At 45.9% G+C, this 20,096-nt stretch overlaps 1 protein-coding gene across 1 annotated transcript in view; it reads left to right on the top strand.

Moving 5' to 3' along the window:
• Positions 1–2,253: 2,253 nt before the first annotated feature.
• Bphl (biphenyl hydrolase like) overlaps positions 2,254–20,096 on the top strand; it is a 35,272-nt gene continuing 17,429 nt past the window's right edge. The window contains exons 1-4 of the mRNA XM_032885307.1: positions 2,254–2,417; positions 9,391–9,494; positions 11,782–11,948; positions 15,200–15,353. Of these exons, the coding sequence (XP_032741198.1) occupies positions 2,311–2,417; positions 9,391–9,494; positions 11,782–11,948; positions 15,200–15,353 (532 nt within the window). The 5' untranslated portion in view covers positions 2,254–2,310. The remainder of the gene's footprint in view (positions 2,418–9,390; positions 9,495–11,781; positions 11,949–15,199; positions 15,354–20,096) is intronic.

Here is a 20,096-nt window from a genome sequence, read left to right on the forward strand (position 1 = left end):
CCCCTTTGCTTGTCTGTTGCTAACAGAAGAGTGCTGATGGGGAAAAGGTGTCCCATGTAGCACATTCTGTCCCCAAGAGGCCAGCACCACCGCAGTCCTTCCACGTGGCTCAGAGGCCTTTCAGCTCTGCTCTCAGTGCCACCCTGAAAAGAGCCACGTTTACCTCTGAGGGTTTCAGGCCAAGCCACACTCCACTACTATACCTGCTCAGAAACCAGACAAGCAAGGGAGCCAGAGCAGAAAACTGGGGGAGACTCCACAGTTGCTCCCGAGCACGGGTTTTCTGCTCTCTGTGCTTGTGATCCTGCCTTTCTTCAGTTGTGCGGTTACTGTGTAAGAATGAGAAAAGGAACTCTACCTCAAAAACGTCTAGACCATTTATCACAATGTATTTTTTTTTCTTTGCTTTTTAAAGAGTTGTTTGCAAAGAGATGCAACCTCTTCTAACAGGAAAAAATATTTTCAACCATTTCACTTGGAGTTAACGAAGGTTCACACATGAACAACATACCCACTCAGCGGCCCTTTTATTTTTATTTGTGTGCACATGTGCTTTTTTGAACTTTAATGTAGAGGTCAGAGGTCAACTGATGGGAGTCAGTTCTCTCTACAAGTGGGGCTTAATGACCTTAATAATGAGACCAACGGCATAGATTTTATTCCTTTAGATCACTTCTTAGGAGAATCTTCCACCTTGTTCCTTACCACATTTTCCAAAATGTCATATTTACATTCAGTGACAATTCCAGTAGTGTGTCAACTCTTGTCCACACGTCCGGATGCTCCCTTGTCAGTACTTCCTCTGCTGTATTTTGCTGTATTCCCAGCACTTGGGAGGCTGACACAGGAGGATCAAGCATCCAAGGCTAGCTTCACCTTAAGCTTGTCTATGGTATAAGCAATACATAAAGATGTCTAAAGGGTTAACATCCAGTTTGTGGCTAGAAGTGAGCAACTTAATCTGATAATGTTTCATAACTGCTGACATAATATTACCAAAAAGGGGCCACTGAAGGTGAGGAAGGGGAAGTGGGGAAGAAATCAAGGTTCCCTTCATGGTTTTATCACTTCAAACGGGGGTTAAAATGGAGAAGGAGAGGCTCAATGACATTTACAAACAGGTAAACAGGTGGTTATAAAGAACTAAGAGCTAGTGTTAGTGCAGTGAAAGGTATGGTGTGTTCATACAGCATTAGGAAACTAAGCCGACTGGCATGCCCCTCCGCAGCTGGGTGAGCCAAGTCTTTCCAACTTCCCTTCCCACTGTTTCCTCATCTACAGTTTGGGGTTAAGGGGGATGGATGGAGAAAGGGCATTTACTAACTAAAAATAAAGTGAAGCACTTTAAGGTGCCTGGCACAAAAATGATGGTAGTTTTTGGTACGAAGCATTGAAAGCTCTTCCCCCTATTACTGGAATCGGTCATTGGTGGGTGATTGGATCACGAGGGCTCCAGTCTAATCAATGAAATAATCCATTGATGGATTCATAGTTTGATGGAAGATTATAGATAGGGGCCTGACTACAAGAAGCAGATCATTGGGTGCATATCTTTGAACAATTTCTTCCTTTGAACAGTTCCTTCATCTCTCTCAGCCTCTGTTAAGCAAGCGCTCTGGCCTCTGTTCCCACCAAGTGCTGCCTTGTCCCAGACCCAAAGCAATGGATCCAGATGACCTTGGACTGAAAACTCTGAAACCATGAATCTTTCCTCCTTTTAAATTGTTCTCAAATGTCTGTCACAGTGATGCATAGAGCTAACACATCAAGATGTATGAATGATGAGTTCTTAAGACTTATATAATAAATGTTGACATAGGTGACCTAAAGGCTTGCTACTGTTATGCTTAGCACCAGGGAATAGGGTTAGATATGTGGGAAGTGGGATGTAGTCAAGTGTGGTGACACAGGCCAGAAGTCTGGAGATCAGGAGCTCACGGTCAACATCAGCTAGTTATAGGCCAGCTTGAGCTTTCCTTTCTCAGCAGAGGCAGGAAACAATGATGGTCTGTTGTGCACCTGTGTGTTTCTCAGAGGCTCTGTCTAGATACCCAGCAGATGACAGGAGCAGGTGGCCTCGTCTCCCCATAGCCTTGGACTCCATAGCAATTGCAAGCTACTGGACTGTCCACTCTGAGAGAGCTAAGACTAGAAGGACACGCTCTGTTTCTGTCCTGACAGGGCAGGCCTGACAGGGGGCAGAACGGGCAGGGCAAGGCGGGCCAGGGGCGGGGCTTCCAGCTTAGCACTTCAAGGGTGGCATCCAGCTGGGCGCACGCGCATTCTGCTAAGGCTGTGCGACTTGGAGCTATGGCGACCGCAGCAGTCCACCCAGCAGCCCTGCGGTTACGGTTGCTCCTCTCACCCCTGAAATCTCGGATCTGCGTACCCCAGGCCGAGCATGCAGCCACCTTCGGGTAATGGCGCGAAAGGGCCAGCGCGGTCCACTGTCCGGGGAGGGATACCGACGCCTGGCGTTGTCGGCCCTTCCTTGCTCAGACCCACGTCCAGATCCCGCAGAACTGGTGCGCGAGCACTTTGGTGCCTGGGGTTAGGTTCAAAGGTGCTGGGTTGTGGTCCAGCTTCCTCAGTGCAGAGGGAAGAACTGGGGCAGGGGTGGGGGGGTGGGGGGACGGCACATGTTTGCTGGTGTTAGCCAGTTACTGGGAACAGTAAATATTCCTGCCTCATCAGAAATCTGCCTAACCTGCTTCAGTGGCAGGTAGGGCCCAAGTTTCCTGAGTCCTTTTTCTTGATAAACTCAAACTTCAGTGTGTAAGACAATCTGCTTGGAAACCTGTGTAAATTCAAAGTCCCAGGTCCCCCTGCCAGAGGGTCTATTGTGTGTGTGTGCATGGTAATGACCAGGACACTGAATCTTCCTTTCCATTTCCCACCACGCTCCACTCCAGCGCTTTGCTAAAATAATAAGATTCATGGAGACCTACTGTCTTGAAAATGGTTGCTCAGCCTCAAGAGAATGTGAGCAGAAAATGTGGATAGGGCAGCCCGAAGTTGTGCACATCCCCACCATATACACATGAAGACACAAGCACTGGCCGTGTGCAGTTTACTATTGGTGGGCCATTGACAATAGTAACTGGCATTTAGAACTCTACTACATGTGAGGTGGGAACCAGTCGTTGGAGCATATAATCTGGAAGTAGAAAGAAAAGGGAAGCCACCCAATTTGTTAAACGTTAGTAGCAAGATTGTGTAGCTTTTGGTCTTTGTATCCAATTCAGATTTCTTCTCTCATGTGACTTTAAAAGCTTTGTAAATATACAGGTGGAAAAACATGTCAATAACTATGGTTGTATAAATTGCCAGCGAATAGTAGGCATTTTATCCAGTTTCCTGATTGCAAGAAGGGCTTGAATGAGGGCACTAGGGTTGTGTTAATGTCATACTGGGTGACTTAATGGTTGTTGAGAGTCCCACTCACTTCCCTGCACTGTAGACCACTCTTCCTGGAAGATCTCCGAACGTTTGTTTCTCTGAGTCTTGCCCTGCTGTTTTAGAAACACACACGGCCTGTAATCTGAGAAACCACTCTGGCTGGTTAAGCCTGAAGCCAGGCCGCAGCCCCACGCAGCCACTCTGAACAGTCCCTGGAAAACCTCTTCACAGCCAGTGTCCAGCCTGAAGCTAGCTGAGTTAGTTGTGTGCCACAGAGTGTCTTGTAAATCTGATGCTTGGAACTTTGACCTTTTTCTTACTTCATGATCTCTGTGATCTGTCGAAAAGTTGTCTTTTCTCTGGGGAGTTTTATGTCAGTTCTGATATTAATAATTTACTAAATCTGACAGTCTAAAGACAGAACTTTCTGAGTTAACCCAAGGAGGCCCCGCCAGAGAATCAGGTCCATTCCTTTCCCTTACCCCTGCCTCCACCCCCTACTTGGCAATGAGACTGAATGCCTCCCCAGCACGTTTGCTCTGTTGAGGACTCAGTTCTGACAGGAGATTAAAGAGAAATCATGGCCTTTTGAATTCGCATAGTTTAAGTAACTGGATTATTGACCCTTCCTGGCTGTGTGACTGTAGACTAGTTACTCAACCTCTCTGGGTTTCTGGTTTGCAATGTTTGTATTTGAAACAATGATTGTGAAAGACCTGAAACAGAATAAAAATAAATAATTAACAAGGACAATTAATGATATCGTTAGCACTTTGAATGAAAAAAATAAGAAAGAAAGGAAAGAACATGACCACCCCTAGGTATGGTGGAGGAGAAAGTTTATTATAGATAAAAGGTAGAGCATAGCCAGAAGTAGACACAATTGGGAGAATCCAGAGTCTGAGGTGAGGTAGAGAGCGGGGAGGGGAGGGGAAGGAAGAGAGGAGAACCAACTACAGCAGCCAGAAGGCCAAAGGTACAAAAAAGGGGCGGGTACCCAAAAATGTCTGGATTATATAAGAAAGAGCCTCTGGGGGAAAGAGCAGTTTAGCTCCTAGGCTGGAGCATTCAGGATAGAGGGCAGGGGATGACAGCCACACCCTGTAACGGATAGGGATGAGTAATGCTGGGAGAACCTGGAGGCTAGGTCCACTTTGATATGTTAAATAAACACCTTAGCCATTTGCCCAGGTTTGAAACTTAACATACATAAATAATAGGTCAGTATATAAAACGTCATCAAACTTTGTGTAATCGAGTAGTGGCAGCATCGGATACTGTGACTCTCGGTTATTTATAAGAAAGAAGAGTGTAAGCAGTAAGGACTTTCAAAGTGCAGCTGTATCTTACTAAGCAATTCCTACTTTCACCTGTAAGCGAGGTGCTCACTTAGGCTTTCTATTGCTTCAACGACCAAAATACAAATAGGGGAGGAAAGGGTTTATTCAGCTTATGCTTCCACGTCATAGTAAGTCATCAAAGACAGTCAGGACAGGAACTCAAGCAGGGCAGGAACCTGGAAGCAGGAGCTGATACAGAGGCCATGGAGGGATACTGCTTACTTGTTTGCTCCCCATGGCTTGCTCAGCCTGTATTATTACAGAATCCAGGTCACCAGCCCAGAGATGGCACCTACCTTGGGCTGTGCCCTCCTCCATCAATCACTAATTAAGAAAATGCCTTACAGCTGGATCTGATGGAGACAGTTTCTCAATTAAGGTCCCCTCCTTTCTGAGAACTCTAGCTTGTGTGTCAAGGTAACATGAGACTGGCCAGCACAGTGCTGAAGCCAAGACTCCAGGTCAGACCCTCGGATGCTCATCTTGGGCTGGGGTATCCAATCCTGTGATGATCAAATTAGCTTTCCCACCAACTTGGGGCCTCTCTGTGGTAATGTTAGGTTAACTACTCAGAAATGAAAGGTAGGTAAAGTACTTACGAGAGTGCAGACACATGGTAGTAAGTACTTGACTTGGTTTACCTATGTGCTCAATCCCTTATGTTCTAGCCTTCCTTCACAATCACCTCTCTTTGTTTGAGGGGAGTAGGACCCCCCCCCACCCCATACCATATAAAACATCACAGGTCTCGCCGCCCAGGGAAAGGAGTCAGGGACAACAGGAGACAGGAAGGTACACTTTGAAGGCCTCTTAAGAGCGATTCTCCTGTTGTTCTCTAAGAAATTAGCTCAATCTTGCTGGCCTGCCGGACTCTCCTGAGGAAATTTAAAAGATACAGTTGCCTACTTCCTGTTCAGATTGTGGTGTAGTGTGCAGCCTGGGCTCATGGATTTTGAAGGCTGGCCAGTGATTTGAATTCAAATTTTGAGCCCTGCTGCAGTAACAGGAGAAAAGAGATGTTGGTGCTGGTAGGCTGAACTCGCTGTGTTGTACCCACGACCCAGGGTCTACATCATCTCCATCTTTACGGGAAAGGCCCCACACATGCACACAAAGAACTGGTGGTGGGTGCTATCTGCCCATCTCCTGCTAGCCTTCAGGCTTCAGGAGGACATGCCTTTAGTGTCCTGTAAAGTGTGACTTTTGGAGCAGCTACAGGGCTGTGCCCAGAGTTTCTGAGTATCTCTCCAGATTGTCCTAGTCATGGGTGTTTCTAAAACACAACACAATCTCATAAACATACCCGTTTCAGACCTTATAATTAGAAGACAGGTTGTTGGGGGGATGGGAGAGAAGGGGTGAAAAAGAATATTTGACTCCCAAGTAAACAGGGGGGAGTACATTATTCTTTAAGTTTTCTGAGGGTTTCCACCCTTATTCATCCTACCTGAGAGTTTGAGAAATCCATTACTGAGTGTGGTTCCAAAAGTAAGCAAGCGTTAGGGCCCTTGAAGGCCGGGGCTGCATGCCTGACCCTTCCCACGTACTTAGCTGTTTATAAAAGGTCTGACCACAATCAAGGAGACCTCCTAACAAACCAGAGTCAGTACTTTGGGCTTGACATTACCCCAAATGATTTACTGTATATTTCTAGAGAAATAAGCCAGTTTTCAGCCACTCTGTGATTAAACACAAACCTTTCTTCATGTTGGAAATGAATAATTTATTAATATCTAATAATTTTGTTTGTAAATAATTCTCTGCCTCCTCCCCAGCCTTGGAGAGTAGAAGCGGTGCTTGACTGGATGGGCTGGGGTAGTGCTCATTCCCCTAGTATGGCAGCCTAGGACAATGAAGCACCAGGGACCAATTCCACTTACGGCAGAACCCCACGTCATCCAGTCCCTACCCCTGTCCCTCTGTCCTCTCACTTTGCTTGTGAGCATGAGGTGTGGTCTCCCAGCAATGCTCTCCTGTGGTGCTCTTAGGTAGACTTTTTAATCTTCTTTGGTGTTTCGTCACAAAAGACACTTTTCTCTCCTCTCAGTCACTGTTACCCAACCTGACATGACCTTTCTTGTCCTCTCCACCAAAGCCAGTTCCAAGCCTTTGCATATCCTTGCTTGTCACAGAGTTTCTAGTAAGCTTAACTCTGGCTACCTGATGTCCCTAGAGTCCTGTTAGGTGGTGATAATTTAGAAAGAAATCTGGAATGGGAAACCAAACCTTAGATCCAGCCAGATGCAGGGAGAAGTTAGATTTTGTTGTTGTTGTTGTTGTTGCTGCTGCTACTGCTGCTGCTGTTTTTAACCAAAGAGGCTTGGATGTGATCAAAGGAGCTGCAGGAAAGATGCCTTTGTGAACCAGTGCTCCAGGGAGACACAGTGGCGCTCAGGGCTCTGGCAGCAACACCAGTCCCCAAAAGCCACTGACTGTGTGCACTGAGGACAGTGGGGTGGGGGGTTGCCTTTGTACAGACACCCATAGCGCAATATGGCTTTGACAAGCATGTTCTTGGTACTGCAGGCAAGGGAGCCCCTAAAAGAGCTCCTGTGCATGGGGAACAATAAAAGGGGGGGATGGTACTTTGTGCTTCACTGCTAACATGAGCCCAATAAACATTAGTCGGCTGCTTCATTTAATATCAGAAACAAGAAACAGAGAAAGGAAATTTTATCTGGCCCAGGTGCCTGCAGCGTAAGTCAGCCCTCCCTGAGCAAATCCTCCCTGTCTTTGTCTTCTCTCCTGCTGGGCCAGGAGTGAACTGTGCTGAATGAAGTGAGTCTGTTGGTAGACTGCATGTTTTCCACTTCTGTCTTGATTCTAAGATGCTTAAAGCCGTCCTAACAATAAAACTCAATTCTCCAGACGAGTGGGGTGTTAACAGAAACAAATTGGCATCATTGGCTTTGTTATTGCCCCTCTGATGTTTGTGTAGATGAGCTTATTTTAGGCCTTCTTATTTCCCAATTTTGTCATTTAGTTTTCAGAAGAACATTTATATGCTCATATTAGATGTGCCAATGTTCAACACACATTCCCACTTGCTCACATTCTTTTTTTTTTCTGACACAGGGTATCTCAGTGTAACCCTGGCTATCATATAGCTTACTCAGTAGACCAGGCTGACCTTACACTCCGAGATTTGCCTGTCTTTGCCTCTCTAATGCTGGGATCAAAAGCATTCTTCACCATACATTCTGTCTTAGGGTTTCATTGTTGTGAGGAGACCTAGGCAACTCTAGGACATTTAATTGGGGCTGGCTTACAGTTTCAGAGTTCCAAGCCATTATTGTCATGGTGGGAAGCATGGCAGTATCCGGGCCTCCAAGCCCACCCCCACACTGAGACACATCCTCCAACAAGGCCACACCTCCCAATAGTGCCACTCCCTGGGCCAAGCATATTCAAACCACCATACATCCTTTACTGATTTTGTTGATATTGCTTAAGACCATCTCCCTACATATCCTAGACTGACTTTGAACTTGTGTAATCCTCCTCCCTCTACCTTCCAAGTGCTGGAATTTCATGTGTGCCACTGTTAGGGTTTGTCTATGCTCAGCCCAGGGAGTGGCACTATTAGGAGCCGTGGCCATGTTGGAGTGGGTGCATCACTGTGGGAGTGGGCTTTAAGAGCCTCATCCTAGCTGCCTGTAAGTCAGTATTCTGCTAGCAGCCTTCAGATGAAGATGTAGAACTCTCAGCTCCTCCTGCACCATGCCTGCCTGGATGCTGCCATGCTCCCGCCTCGATGATAATGGACTGAACCTCTGAACCTGTAAGACAGCCTCAATTAAATGTTGTCCTTATAACGGTTGCCTTGGTCATGGTGCCTGTTCACAGCAGTAAAACCCTAACTAAGATAGCCACTATGTTCCGCTTGTGTTGTTTATTGCTTGAACTTAGTGAGTCATATAAAACCAGCACAGGGAACACAAAAACCTTGTTTTTTCAAAAATGCCACATTTTGACCAAGGACAGAGATGGGGTGAGGTATATAGAAGGAAAAACAAGTCAGTGGTTGGCTTAAATTTACTGCCAATCCACAAGAAGAGCAATTCCTCTGTCCTGGCATGCCCCCTCCCCATATCCTTTTTGTCAACTCCCTCCATCAGGGGAATGGCCAGGAAGGTCGTAAGGTCAAGAAGTGAAGCAAAGGCCTTGGACAAATGTGGCTCTCCCAGCCTGCCTTCTAGTACAACCCAGGTCCACCTGATTAAGAGTGGCACCACCTGCAGTGGGCTGGGCCCTCCCACATCAGTCATGATTGTGTAAAATTGCCCCATAGACTAGCCTCTGGGCCAATCTAATGGAGTTGTTTTCTCAATTGAAGTTCCTTTTTCTAAGATGACCCAGGCTTGTGTCAAGTTGATCAGGAAAAAATAAAAAAAATCTAACTAGGTCAGAGGGCGAGCTTCTGGGTGCCGCAGTGAGTCAAGACAGGAAGACACTGTCCAGATTTTCAGATTTGCAGTCTCTTATGAAGACACAACCTGGGTCAGAAAACTGAGGTACACACCAAAGCAGAGATGTGTGCCCGAGTGGGTACTGGTGCTAACTCATGCACAAAACCTGATATCTGTCATATTAAATACACCAGTTTGGCATGATAAATAAGTCTTCCTCTGGGAATTCCTTTCTCTTCCAGCATTGCAGTAACTTCTGCCAAGGCGGCTGTGAATGGCATCCACCTGCATTACCAGCGAGTAGGAGAAGGGGAGCATGCAGTCCTCCTACTTCCTGGGATGTTGGGTATGTATGCACTTTGATGGAACACTTCTGCAGGCTGTAGATTCCCGCGATGGACCTCAATGCTCAATGCCAAGCATTGATCATTCATGTTAGCGCTTGCTAAAAACTCTCAAGGAATATTTGCCTCCTCAAAGTGGAGTGATCTAGAAAAGTAAATAGGTTTCTCTTGTATTAATTTGGTTTTGTTTTTACCCATTTCTTCCCCTATTTAAAATGAAAATGGTTTCCTTTTATTTGGGATGGCTGCAGGGGTCAAGGAAACAGGGGTCCAAAGAAGGAGCAAATGATACAGATAGTAAGGTGGTGACTAGCTATTCTAGTTGTTTTCCCTGGTATCCAGGGCTTTCTGGAATGTGAGACCTACATTACTAAACACAGTCAGGAGGCATCTGGACTAGGTGCATTGGATTTGTTTAATAAAATAGTGGGTGGGGGCAGGGTGTTAAAAGATTCTCTTTTCCTAACAGGGTCTTACTTTATAGCTCACACTTGCCTTAGCCCCATAAATACTAAGATGGCAGGTTTGTTCCACCATTCCGAGCCAATTTCAAGTCTTTTTCAAACCCAAACTCGGATGAGCACATCACTGTCTGCAGTGTGTAGAGCATAGGGGAGCCCCCTGAATCTCAGTCTTACTTCATGAGCAGTCCGGGTTTAGAGGTTCCAGAGGGAGTGAGCAGTGATTTGGGGTTTTTTGTTGTTGTTGTTGTTGTCGTTTTTTGTTTGTTGTTGTTTTTGTTTTCTTTTAGGGTTGCTCCTTTCTTTCTTCCTTCATTCTTTCCTTCCTTTCTTTTTTTCTTTCTTTTTTGGTATTTCTGTAATCCCATTATAGACTTATTGTGACTTGCCTCTTTCTCCTAAAGGTCACATACTGAAAAATTTCAGCTACTTTTGGTCCCGCTCTCCAGGACCCTGATCCAATACCACTGTAGCACGTGAGAGTCTTGGGACACTTAACACCCTTTTCTTAAGCTTCAGTAATCAAGGAGATATTTACTCCAAAAGCTGATGTCCAGTAAATCATCAGCAAAAAACAATTTAGCATGTTATGGGTGTTTTTTAAATTATTTTAACACTGGAGTCATTAACTATACAAAGCATTCACCACTATAAATTTTTTTCATTTCTGTAAAGTATTATCATGATTCTAAAGCTTTTTAAAATGGAACAGGGGAGTCTTTCTCCTACCTTGTCCCCTAGTTTCCCATGGGTCCCCCAGAAGCATGCACTGATAATGATGTCTATTCTCTATACTTGTTTAAGGTTGTAGTACTCTTGGCCCTAGTTTCCGTGTGCATGCCCAGTGTCAGAAAGCAAACGTTTCCTCATTTGTGAAACTGTTATTTCAGCTAGACCTCAACACCCCTCCAATCCCTTACTTCTTGCCCCTCCTTTAGGATGGTTCTAGTTAAGGGGCCTACAAGAAGCTCCTGTGAGAGCTAAGGGACATACAAGAAGCTCCTATGCTGTAGACAAGGGCTGGAAATCATTGGTCTGCTTTTCTTTTGCCATGGGTTTTTGAATGATTTGTGTGATGGACCTAGTAAGTGAGCTTGGCTGTCTGTGACCCTTGTGTATTTGTGGCCCAAGTTCTGAGTGCTCTTAGTACGTGACCTTACACACACACACACACACACACACACACACACACACACACTAAATGTGAGCATACCACACCTCCTGTGGCTGACATAGTGGGGATTAACGGGGCCATCACAGGCTCCTTTGTGCCAGTTTGATAAAATACAATTTGATTTCTTAAATACACATGTTTCCGGGCTTTGATTTTACTTCTACTTAACTCTTAAGAGGCATTCATATTAGCTTAATGAAAAACTTCTGGAATATGAGACTTCTATCTGGGTGCCATTGGGATCTCCATCATTTTAAGTTATCTTTCTTAGAGAGATACTACCAGAAACTATCAGGTTTGAAAGTTTATTTCAATAAGATTTAGTTAATTCTTCCTAAGGACGGGTAGGAAAACTAAACTGTCAAAAGCTCTACAAAAATACTGGTCCCAAGCCTCGTTCTGGGCCTATCTATAGCTTCCTCAAAAATCACCACTAGGGGGAGACCGGCGGCAGGTCCTAACTCCATCAGCAGTGGAAATGCGCCTCTGGGCGGAGCCATTGCTAGACAACTCCCTGCCCCCAGCAGGAGTTTTTCTGGTTAACTTTGAAGAGCACCAGGAACTGTATTTTGAGATTGTTACTGCTTCTGTTTTGCTCTGGTGTTGGCTACGCTGAGAACATTCAGTGGAACGTAACCCAGTGGGTGTTTTCAGGAAGCGGAAAGACCGATTTTGCACCTCAGCTTCAGAGCCTAAATAAGAAGCGCTTCACATTGGTGGCCTGGGATCCTCGAGGATACGGAGAGTCCAGACCCCCAGATCGAGATTTCCCACGGGACTTTTTTGAGAGGGATGCAAAGGATGCTGTTGACTTGATGAAGGTGAGACCCAGAGAAATGCCGGAGTGGGAGTTAAGACAACTGGGCCCATCTTTATTTGTCCTAATTCTCTGTGTTCTTTCTTTTTACAAAGGCAATACCATGTGAGTCTTAGATAAGGAAGAACTAAAGGACCAAGTAGAAACAGAGCCCAGCTATCTAACGATGCTACTACCAAGACACCATGGTTCTGCCTTTCCCACCAGTCTCCTGGCATACGAGACAGGTTTTCATTGTATAGTCTTAGCAGGCCTTGAGATCTCAACCCTTCTGCTTCAGCCTCTTGACATACTGGGACTGCAGGCCTATAACACCACACACAGCAGAATACACAGCTTTATGCAGATGAAACTGGAGTCCTAAGCCAGAGGCTCAACTCCCTGGCTTCCACCCAAAACAGCGACAAGAAGGGCTGGTGAAGAGACAGGAAAGCATTTTGAACACAATTGAGATTTGGAGAAGGTGGAAAGTAAGCCCTTTGGTCCGTCTCTCTGGGTACCGACATGAGCTTTAGGTTTAGGGAGAGCAGGAATTGGAGCGGTGGCAAGAAGTCTGCATAGGTAAGCAGTCCTGGTCAAGGTGTGGTCTGGTGTTATCTCAGTTCTGGTTCTGCAAGGTAGCCTGAGGAAGTCATGACTCCCCATGCTCAGGAGTCATCTCTCGGGGTGATTTGTCTGTAAGGCTCTGCCGTTCCTGCAATCCAAGCTGACTTCAGGCTTAGAACAGTATGCACAAGTCTGGAGCAGGACATCAATGACGGCAACAGTAAGATGCCACCGATGCTCTTATGCTTGTGCCTTCAGCCTTGAGGGGGTTGTCCTAGTAGGGTTACCATTGTTATGATGAAACACCATGACCAAAGCAACAGGGGAAGGAAAGAGTTTATTTGGCTTACACTTCTACATCACTGGAAGTCAGGACAGGAACTCAAGCAGCACAGAAATCTAGAAGCAGAAGCTGATTGCAGAGGCCATGGAGGGGTGCTGCTTACTGGCTTGCTCCTCGAGGCTTGCTTAGCCTGTCTTCTTTTAAAACCTCCAGCCTAGGAATAGCACCACCCACAATGGACTAGGCCCTCCTTACCAATCACTGATTAGAAACGGCCTTATAGGTTGCCTACAGCTCTATATTATGGAGGCATTTTCTCCACTGAAGATGCCCCCTCTCTGTTGACTTTAGCTTGTACCAAGGTGACATAAAACTAGCAAGTACAGCAGTCAAGATTGCTAGGTACCACCAGTCTTTAGGCAGACGTCCCTTGAATGCTTAACCTGGCTACATGCAGAGTTGAGCAGGAATCCAACCCAAAGTAAAAAAGAAGATACAAAAGCTACAAAGTGGAGATGGAGAGATCCAGCATTTATCCTGCCTTTCACTATCGTTTAGGCCCAGGTAAGGAGTCAGCGCTCTCCAGCAAACACAGTATTTTATTTGGTAATTTTGGGTTTTCTGAGGCAGGATCTTGCTGTGTAGCCCCGGCTAGCCTCAAACTCACCGCACAGCAGGGTAGCCTCTGTATCCTAAGTGCTGGGCTTACAGGCGTGTAGTGCTGAAGGTCTCACACCGTACCTCACATCCGTCCAGTTTGCTGTTTCCTTCCAGATGAACATGCTCACTGCTACTGGCCCTTCTCCATGCTCTGGCTCTCTGTGGCTTCTCTTATCCATGGCCAACTGTGGCCTGAAAAATTCCAGAAATAGTTCATTCGTAATTTGTAATGTTTTATAATTTAAATTACGTTTACTTTTAGCTTATACATTAAAATATTACCAAAAAAATCGTACATGCCACAACGATTAAGTAAGGTTCCAGTATATATCTACAGTGCATGATGTTCAAACCAGGTTAAACACGTCTGTCTCATCAGCCATTGTTGCTCAGTTGCTTTGCACCTTGTCTTTTGAAACAAAGCCACTCATTGGCCTGAGGGTCCCCAAGTAGGCTAGGCTGGATGGCCAGCAAGCCCCAGAGATCCTCCTGTCTTCATGGCCTCAAAGCTGGGATTGCAAGCATGTGCCACTGTGTCTAGCTTTTTACATGCGTCTTGGGAGAGAACTCAGATCCTCATGCATGTACCACAAGCACTTTGCCAACACCACTATCTCCCCACCCCGCCCCCAACATTTATCATTTCCTTATGAGAAACGCTTTCAAAATAGTTCCTTCTGTCTTTCTGAAATGCAAGTTCATTAATGTTATGTGTAACACTCCATTGTGAGTTTCAAATCCCATGATATTCTGAGTGGTCCAGTGAAGTGTGATGCTGCCCACCTAAATTTTTAGGTATCCCCTGCCCAAGGTATCCGCTCTATACTGATGTATACTATCTTGGTACCGTCTGTGTTACAAGGCATCCCTGGTGAGGTATGGCTATATGTAGATCATATAACCCAGCAGGGTCAAGAGATCCGCTGTGCCTCACTGGATATATCCACTGGTCTATTCCACTCATCATCTACAAGTAAATGATTAACTTAATCTTGCGCTACATTTCACTATAATTCGCTCACAGACATTTGTCACTTTGGTGATTATGGGCAATGTTGTATATATCCCGGGTCTGTCTCCCGGTCAGTGAATCCAGGGGGCAGTGTGCTAGGCTATAGAAAACACAGACCCTCATTCTGCATATTAATATCACATGATTATCCAGAGAACGTATGTACCTGTGGGATGCCACCAGCAAGTATCCCGACTAACGTTGGTTAGTTCCTTAACTTTAATCTTTCCAGACACTCTCTTTTACTTTGAGAAGCCTCTTCTCTATGCTTTGTCATCTTTCTCTGCTGAGCACATTTTTGGAGTCCTGGCTGATTCATCCAAGGACAGACCCGTCTTTGCTATGACACCATGGCCCCTCTTGTCTCCAGCCAGCTCTTCCCATCACTGCAGCTGTGACTTCACCAGATGCCCTGATGTGTTTTCTCTTAAGATCCTCTCCAATCTACATAATCGCCCCCCCCCCGAGCCCTGCTCAGGTGCACGCACACACACAGTGCTTGCCTTACCCGAATAACATAGATGATGGCTCCTGATTGAGTACCTGGACATTTTATCCGAGTGAAAGATATGATTCCTGCATAAGTCAAACTAATACCATGTATTCAAGGTCCTGGGACACTTGCAGTGTAGCAAGGCTAATTGATGCCTGGTCTCCAAGTGGCAGACTTACAGAGCGCTGATCACCACCACCCAGGCTCTTTGAGCAGAGTGGAGTGGTAACCGTGCCATGCATTCTGCTCTGTCACCCACAGGTGCTGCAGTTCAAGCAGGTCTCCCTCCTAGGCTGGAGTGATGGCGGCATAACCGCGCTCATTGCTGCTGCAAAGTACCCATCTTATATCCGCAAGATGGTGATCTGGGGAGCCAACGCCTACGTCACTGAGGAAGACAGCAGGATTTACCAGGGTAAGTGCTGCCAGCCATGGGCACAGCCATGATGATCCCCCTTGCTCCCTCCTTGTCTCTTGTTTTGATGCGTACTGACTGGCAAGTCACATCTCATCCACTTGCAATTCTCAGCTGTAGGGTCAAAAGAAGAGTGAGTTTTCAGAAAAGCCACCTATTTGAACCAACCTAGAAATGGACAGTTTTCTAGTTCCAGAAGTGAAACTTGGATGACTCGAGCCAAAGCTCTGAAACAGCAGTGTTTACACTCACTACCCCAGGGAGAGAGCTTGATAGAAGGCGGGGGTGTTGTGAAGTGTTACTCATAACCTCATTTTAAGTGATATGAGAGCCAGTTACAGTAGCACATGCCTGTGGTCTCAGCTACTCGGGAGGTTAAAGCTGGAGAATTCTGAGTTTGAAGCCAGCATGGGCAATGTAGCATGGCCAGGTCTCAAAAGAAAAACCATGAATGAATAAATGAATGAATGAATGAATGAATACATTGATATAATGAAGGAATATTATTAAAGGAAGCACTAGGCTGAAAAATGAACCTGTGTTTTGCTTACAACGATGTGTAGTTTTCTTGGCTAAGGCTTCCTTTAAGCTTCTCCTTGAGATCTTTAGGGGCACAAGAGTGGGGCCAGTGACCTCCAGCCTATGGTTCAACGCCAACCTACCACTTGCTTTTGCAAATCTGAGGCACCGGTGAAAGTTAGCTCATGAGCTGGAGACCAAGCGGGGGCATCTACACCCTAACTCTTTCTCAGTTTTCTTCTTCTCCCTGCACTACTGCCTGGCTTGTACCAATAGCCAGGACATGCGGGAGTGTTTGACGTTACTAGGCACCCAGCCTTGGCATTGTCTAGCCTCTGCAAAGCCTTCTGAGTTGGGAGAATTGGGCTCTCAGAAGGAGAGAAGGGTTCTCCGGGACTTGGGAGTCACTTGGGCAAGAGAGGCTACCCAGACTTCCAACACTTCTACCTGCCAGTCTGCCCCATCATGACTCTTCCTGTCTCACTGGAAGCTTTCTGTCTCTACTAAACTATAGATGGCCTAACAGAAGAGGTTTGCTCCCAGGGGATCCAGAATCTTCTCTCCTCAGATGTGCCTATATTATGTCTTTGATGAGTGTCTTGGCCTTCGGAGCCTGAAATATTACTCCCTGGCCCTGACAGACAAGTTTGCAGAGCCCTGCAGATGCGAAGTCTCTGCCAGGTATCCTGCTATTCTCATTGTAAGCTTCTTGGAGGCTACATCCTGTTCTTAGAATCTTAGTTCTCTATGCTCTTCCTGTTTTTAAAGCAATCTGAAACTCTTAAGTAACAGATGATTTAGAAAGCAATCCTAATCCGGCCTCCATGTGCCCTCATCAGAGTAGCCTGTTCCACTGTTGCCATCCATGAGCCCCTGCTCCTCTGGCACCTGATACCTTTGCTTCTTCCAAATCCTCCACCTGTCTCACTGGGCCCTTGCTCTCTGCCTCAATGGATAAACATTACTACTACTCCTCCAAAATACTGTCCCCTTTCCCTGCAGCTCCTCTTTACCACACTGTATCCCGCCCCACAGCTGGATAAAATAGGCATCTGTGTCCTCTCTCCTTTGGTGGCCTTGTGGTCATTCTGGTTTTCTGCTGAATGGTTCTCAACAATAGCAAGTTTAATATCATCAAAGACAGTGGGTACTTTAAACTTATCAATATCACTTCTTCACTACCCCCTAGACATTTGGGTCATGCATTAAATTGTAAGGTCTGTAGAAATACCTCCCGTGTCCACATTGGTCATCTGCATCACCTCTTCTTTGCCTGGCCAGTCACTGGTCTTTTCAAAGCAGCTGCTTCTAATGTTGACTTGGTTTTGTTTTCTGTCTTCCGTTATTTCTGTCCTCCTTCTGCTTGCTTTGGGTTCTGATTTGCTTTATTCCCTCCAATCTCAAAGGAAAAATCTGAGATTATCGATTTGAGATGTTTACTCTTTTCTAATATAATAATTTAATGCTGTAAAAAAGTTCCTCTAGAGCTGCTGAATCTAAGCACCTGTTCATATAAAGGGATTTATTAGATTGATCAGATTTATTAGCTATAGATTAGGGGGCAGTCTGGGTAGCCCAACAAGGGCTGTCTCACATTGGAGCAACTGAGAATCCAGGAGTGTTTCCATTGGCAAGACTGGATGTCTTAGCAGTCCCATTCCAAAGGCCTGGAGATTTCTTGAACAGTGTTTCGGTCAACATTGGAATCCTGAAGAAAATGGTTTGATTATTGATGAAGGAATGCTGCAGTATCCTAGTTAGGATTCGTATTGCTATAATAAAACCATGACCAAAAGCAGCTGCAGGGGAAAGGGGGTCTATTTCACCTTATAGCTCTCAGGTCGCACTCTACCACTGAGGGAAATCAAGGCAAGAACTTAAAGCAGAAACCTGAGGGACAGGAGTGGAAGCAGAAGCCTTGGAGAAATGCTGCTTACTGGCTTCCTCCTTGTCAAGTCTGTTTACTTACAGCACTCAGGACCCATGGGGTTCCACCCAGTGAGCCAGGCTCTCCCATATCAATCATCACTCCATAAAATACACCTCACACTTGTCCACAGGCAATCTGGTGAGAGCATTTTCTCAGTTGAGGTTCCCTCTTCCCAAATGACTCTAGTTTGTATGACGTTGACATAAAACTAGCCAGCACAATCAGCAGCAGGATAGATGGACTTGCCAGCAAGAGTGAAGGCAAGCAGGCAAAAAGAATTTTCTTCTTCCTTGTCCTTCTTATCTGGGCTACCATCAGAAGGTGCTATCCACATGTAGAGTGGGTCTTCCTGTTTCAAATGATCTAATTAAGGAAACCCCTCACAGGAGTGTCCAGCAACTTGCATTTGAGTTGGTTCCAGGTGCTGTCAAGTTGACAACCAAAATTAGCTATCACAGCACCTACAGATTTTACTGCGTTACATTTTCACTCATCAAAAGATAGTTCAAAATAAAATTTCTAATATCTCTTCAGACTTTGCCTTCATTCGTAGGTATTTAGAAACATAATGTTTAATTTCTAAATTCCTAGGTTTTCCTAGATATCTTTCTGCTATTAGCATTTAATTCTTCTAGATTTGGGGGACAAATTTGCACGGTTTCAATTCTTTTTAACTTCTTAAGGTTTATTTTATACCCTTGGACTTGGACTACCTTATTCTAAAGTTAAATGCCACCCCCATCTCTACTCAGCTTTTCTCATCATTCAGCTAACAGGCCATGCCCTTTGAATTTATGTAATTCACCTCTTGAGAGCTCAAGTCTTCCTCTGCCCTCTGCGTCCCATGGTGATATTGTTCTGTTGATGCCACACAATGACTCCTGAGTTACATCCTCCTCCCCACACCCTTCACTGTCCTAGTTAAGAACCTTGGCCTCTTGGGATATTCCATCCTCCACAGCAAAAAATCCTTTACAGGACAGAAACCAAGTGACTCCATCTCCCTCTTAAAAAGGCCTCTAGTAACTTCAGAGAGGTCCACTCAGCTTCATCAGCCCCCCAAGCCCCCAGTCTGGCTTCATTCCAGTTTTAACTCTTCTGGTTCTATCTTCCAGTGGGCTTCATGTATTGATAAGCTGCCCTTCCTTGATACACCTTCCCCTCTCCCAGCCCACATCCTCAGTAGTCACCCCAATACCCAGCTCTCAGGGTACCACCTCTGAGGCACCCCGCAGCCCTAAGCCTGGTGGACCTTGTAATGCTTTGCACATGCCCACACTATGACACTTTGTCCTGGGCACTCTTCGCCCTTTTATTCCTTTGTCATAGTCACTGAAGAATAAGTTTCCCATCACAGTGGCTCTGACTTTCCCTACTTCCTGAAACAAAAGCTCTTTCAATCCCACAATACTCTTCACTGTCCAGGGTATCTCTGAGTCCCTCCCTCACCACCATTGCCCCTTCCTCATCCTGGAAGAAGGCCTCTGACCCAGCAGACAAGCAAAGACAGTGCCTTCCATGTAATCAAACCCTCTGGGCTCTTGACTGCTCTGCGTTCCCCCTCTCCCAACCCTCCCTGTGGCCATTGAAAGCAGTCTCCTACTGTGTATGTTACAGTGTACATCTTCTTCATGAGCTCCCTCTGGGTTGGCTTTCTAGCTACTGTGCTGTCATGGCCCTGGTGTCCCTCTCTGTTTGCTCTGTAACTTTGATATGTGGGGCAGTGTCATTGAGGCCCTTGAAAGCTGACCTTGCTTTCTGTTCTGATCCTCTCCTCTTTTACTCTGTGTGTGTGTGTGTGTGTGTGTGTGTGTGTGTGTGTGTGTGTGTGTGTGACTATGCATGTGGAGGATAGGGGTCCTCTTCAGGTGCTGTTTTTTTTCTGAGATGAGATCTCTCACTGAACCTAGGGTTCACGGCTTAGCAGAGGTTGGTTAGCCTGGGAGCCCCAGGGGTCTGCCGGTCTCTGCTTTCTCAGCATCTGGATTACAAGTGTACACCACTACATTCAGTCTTTTTATGTGGATTCTACAAGTCAGACTCGGGTCCTCGTGCTTGTATGATAAGCACTGTGCTGACTGAACTATCCCACTGCCTTATCTTCATTGCTTTTAAAGGCAGGCTCTCAGGGTGTTGTCCATGCTGGCCTCAACCCCTTGGGTTCCAGCAGTCCTCCTGCCTCAGCTTAGATTGCAGGTGTGCTCCACCATGCCAAACTCTGTACTCACCCTGTGCCCTTCTCTGTCTTCTCCTGAGCCCCACACATTGGACTCTTCATGATTCTTATCTGCTTA

The sequence above is a fragment of the Rattus rattus genome, chromosome 14 (genome assembly GCF_011064425.1).
Source record: "Rattus rattus isolate New Zealand chromosome 14, Rrattus_CSIRO_v1, whole genome shotgun sequence".
Lineage (NCBI taxonomy): Eukaryota > Metazoa > Chordata > Mammalia > Rodentia > Muridae > Rattus > Rattus rattus.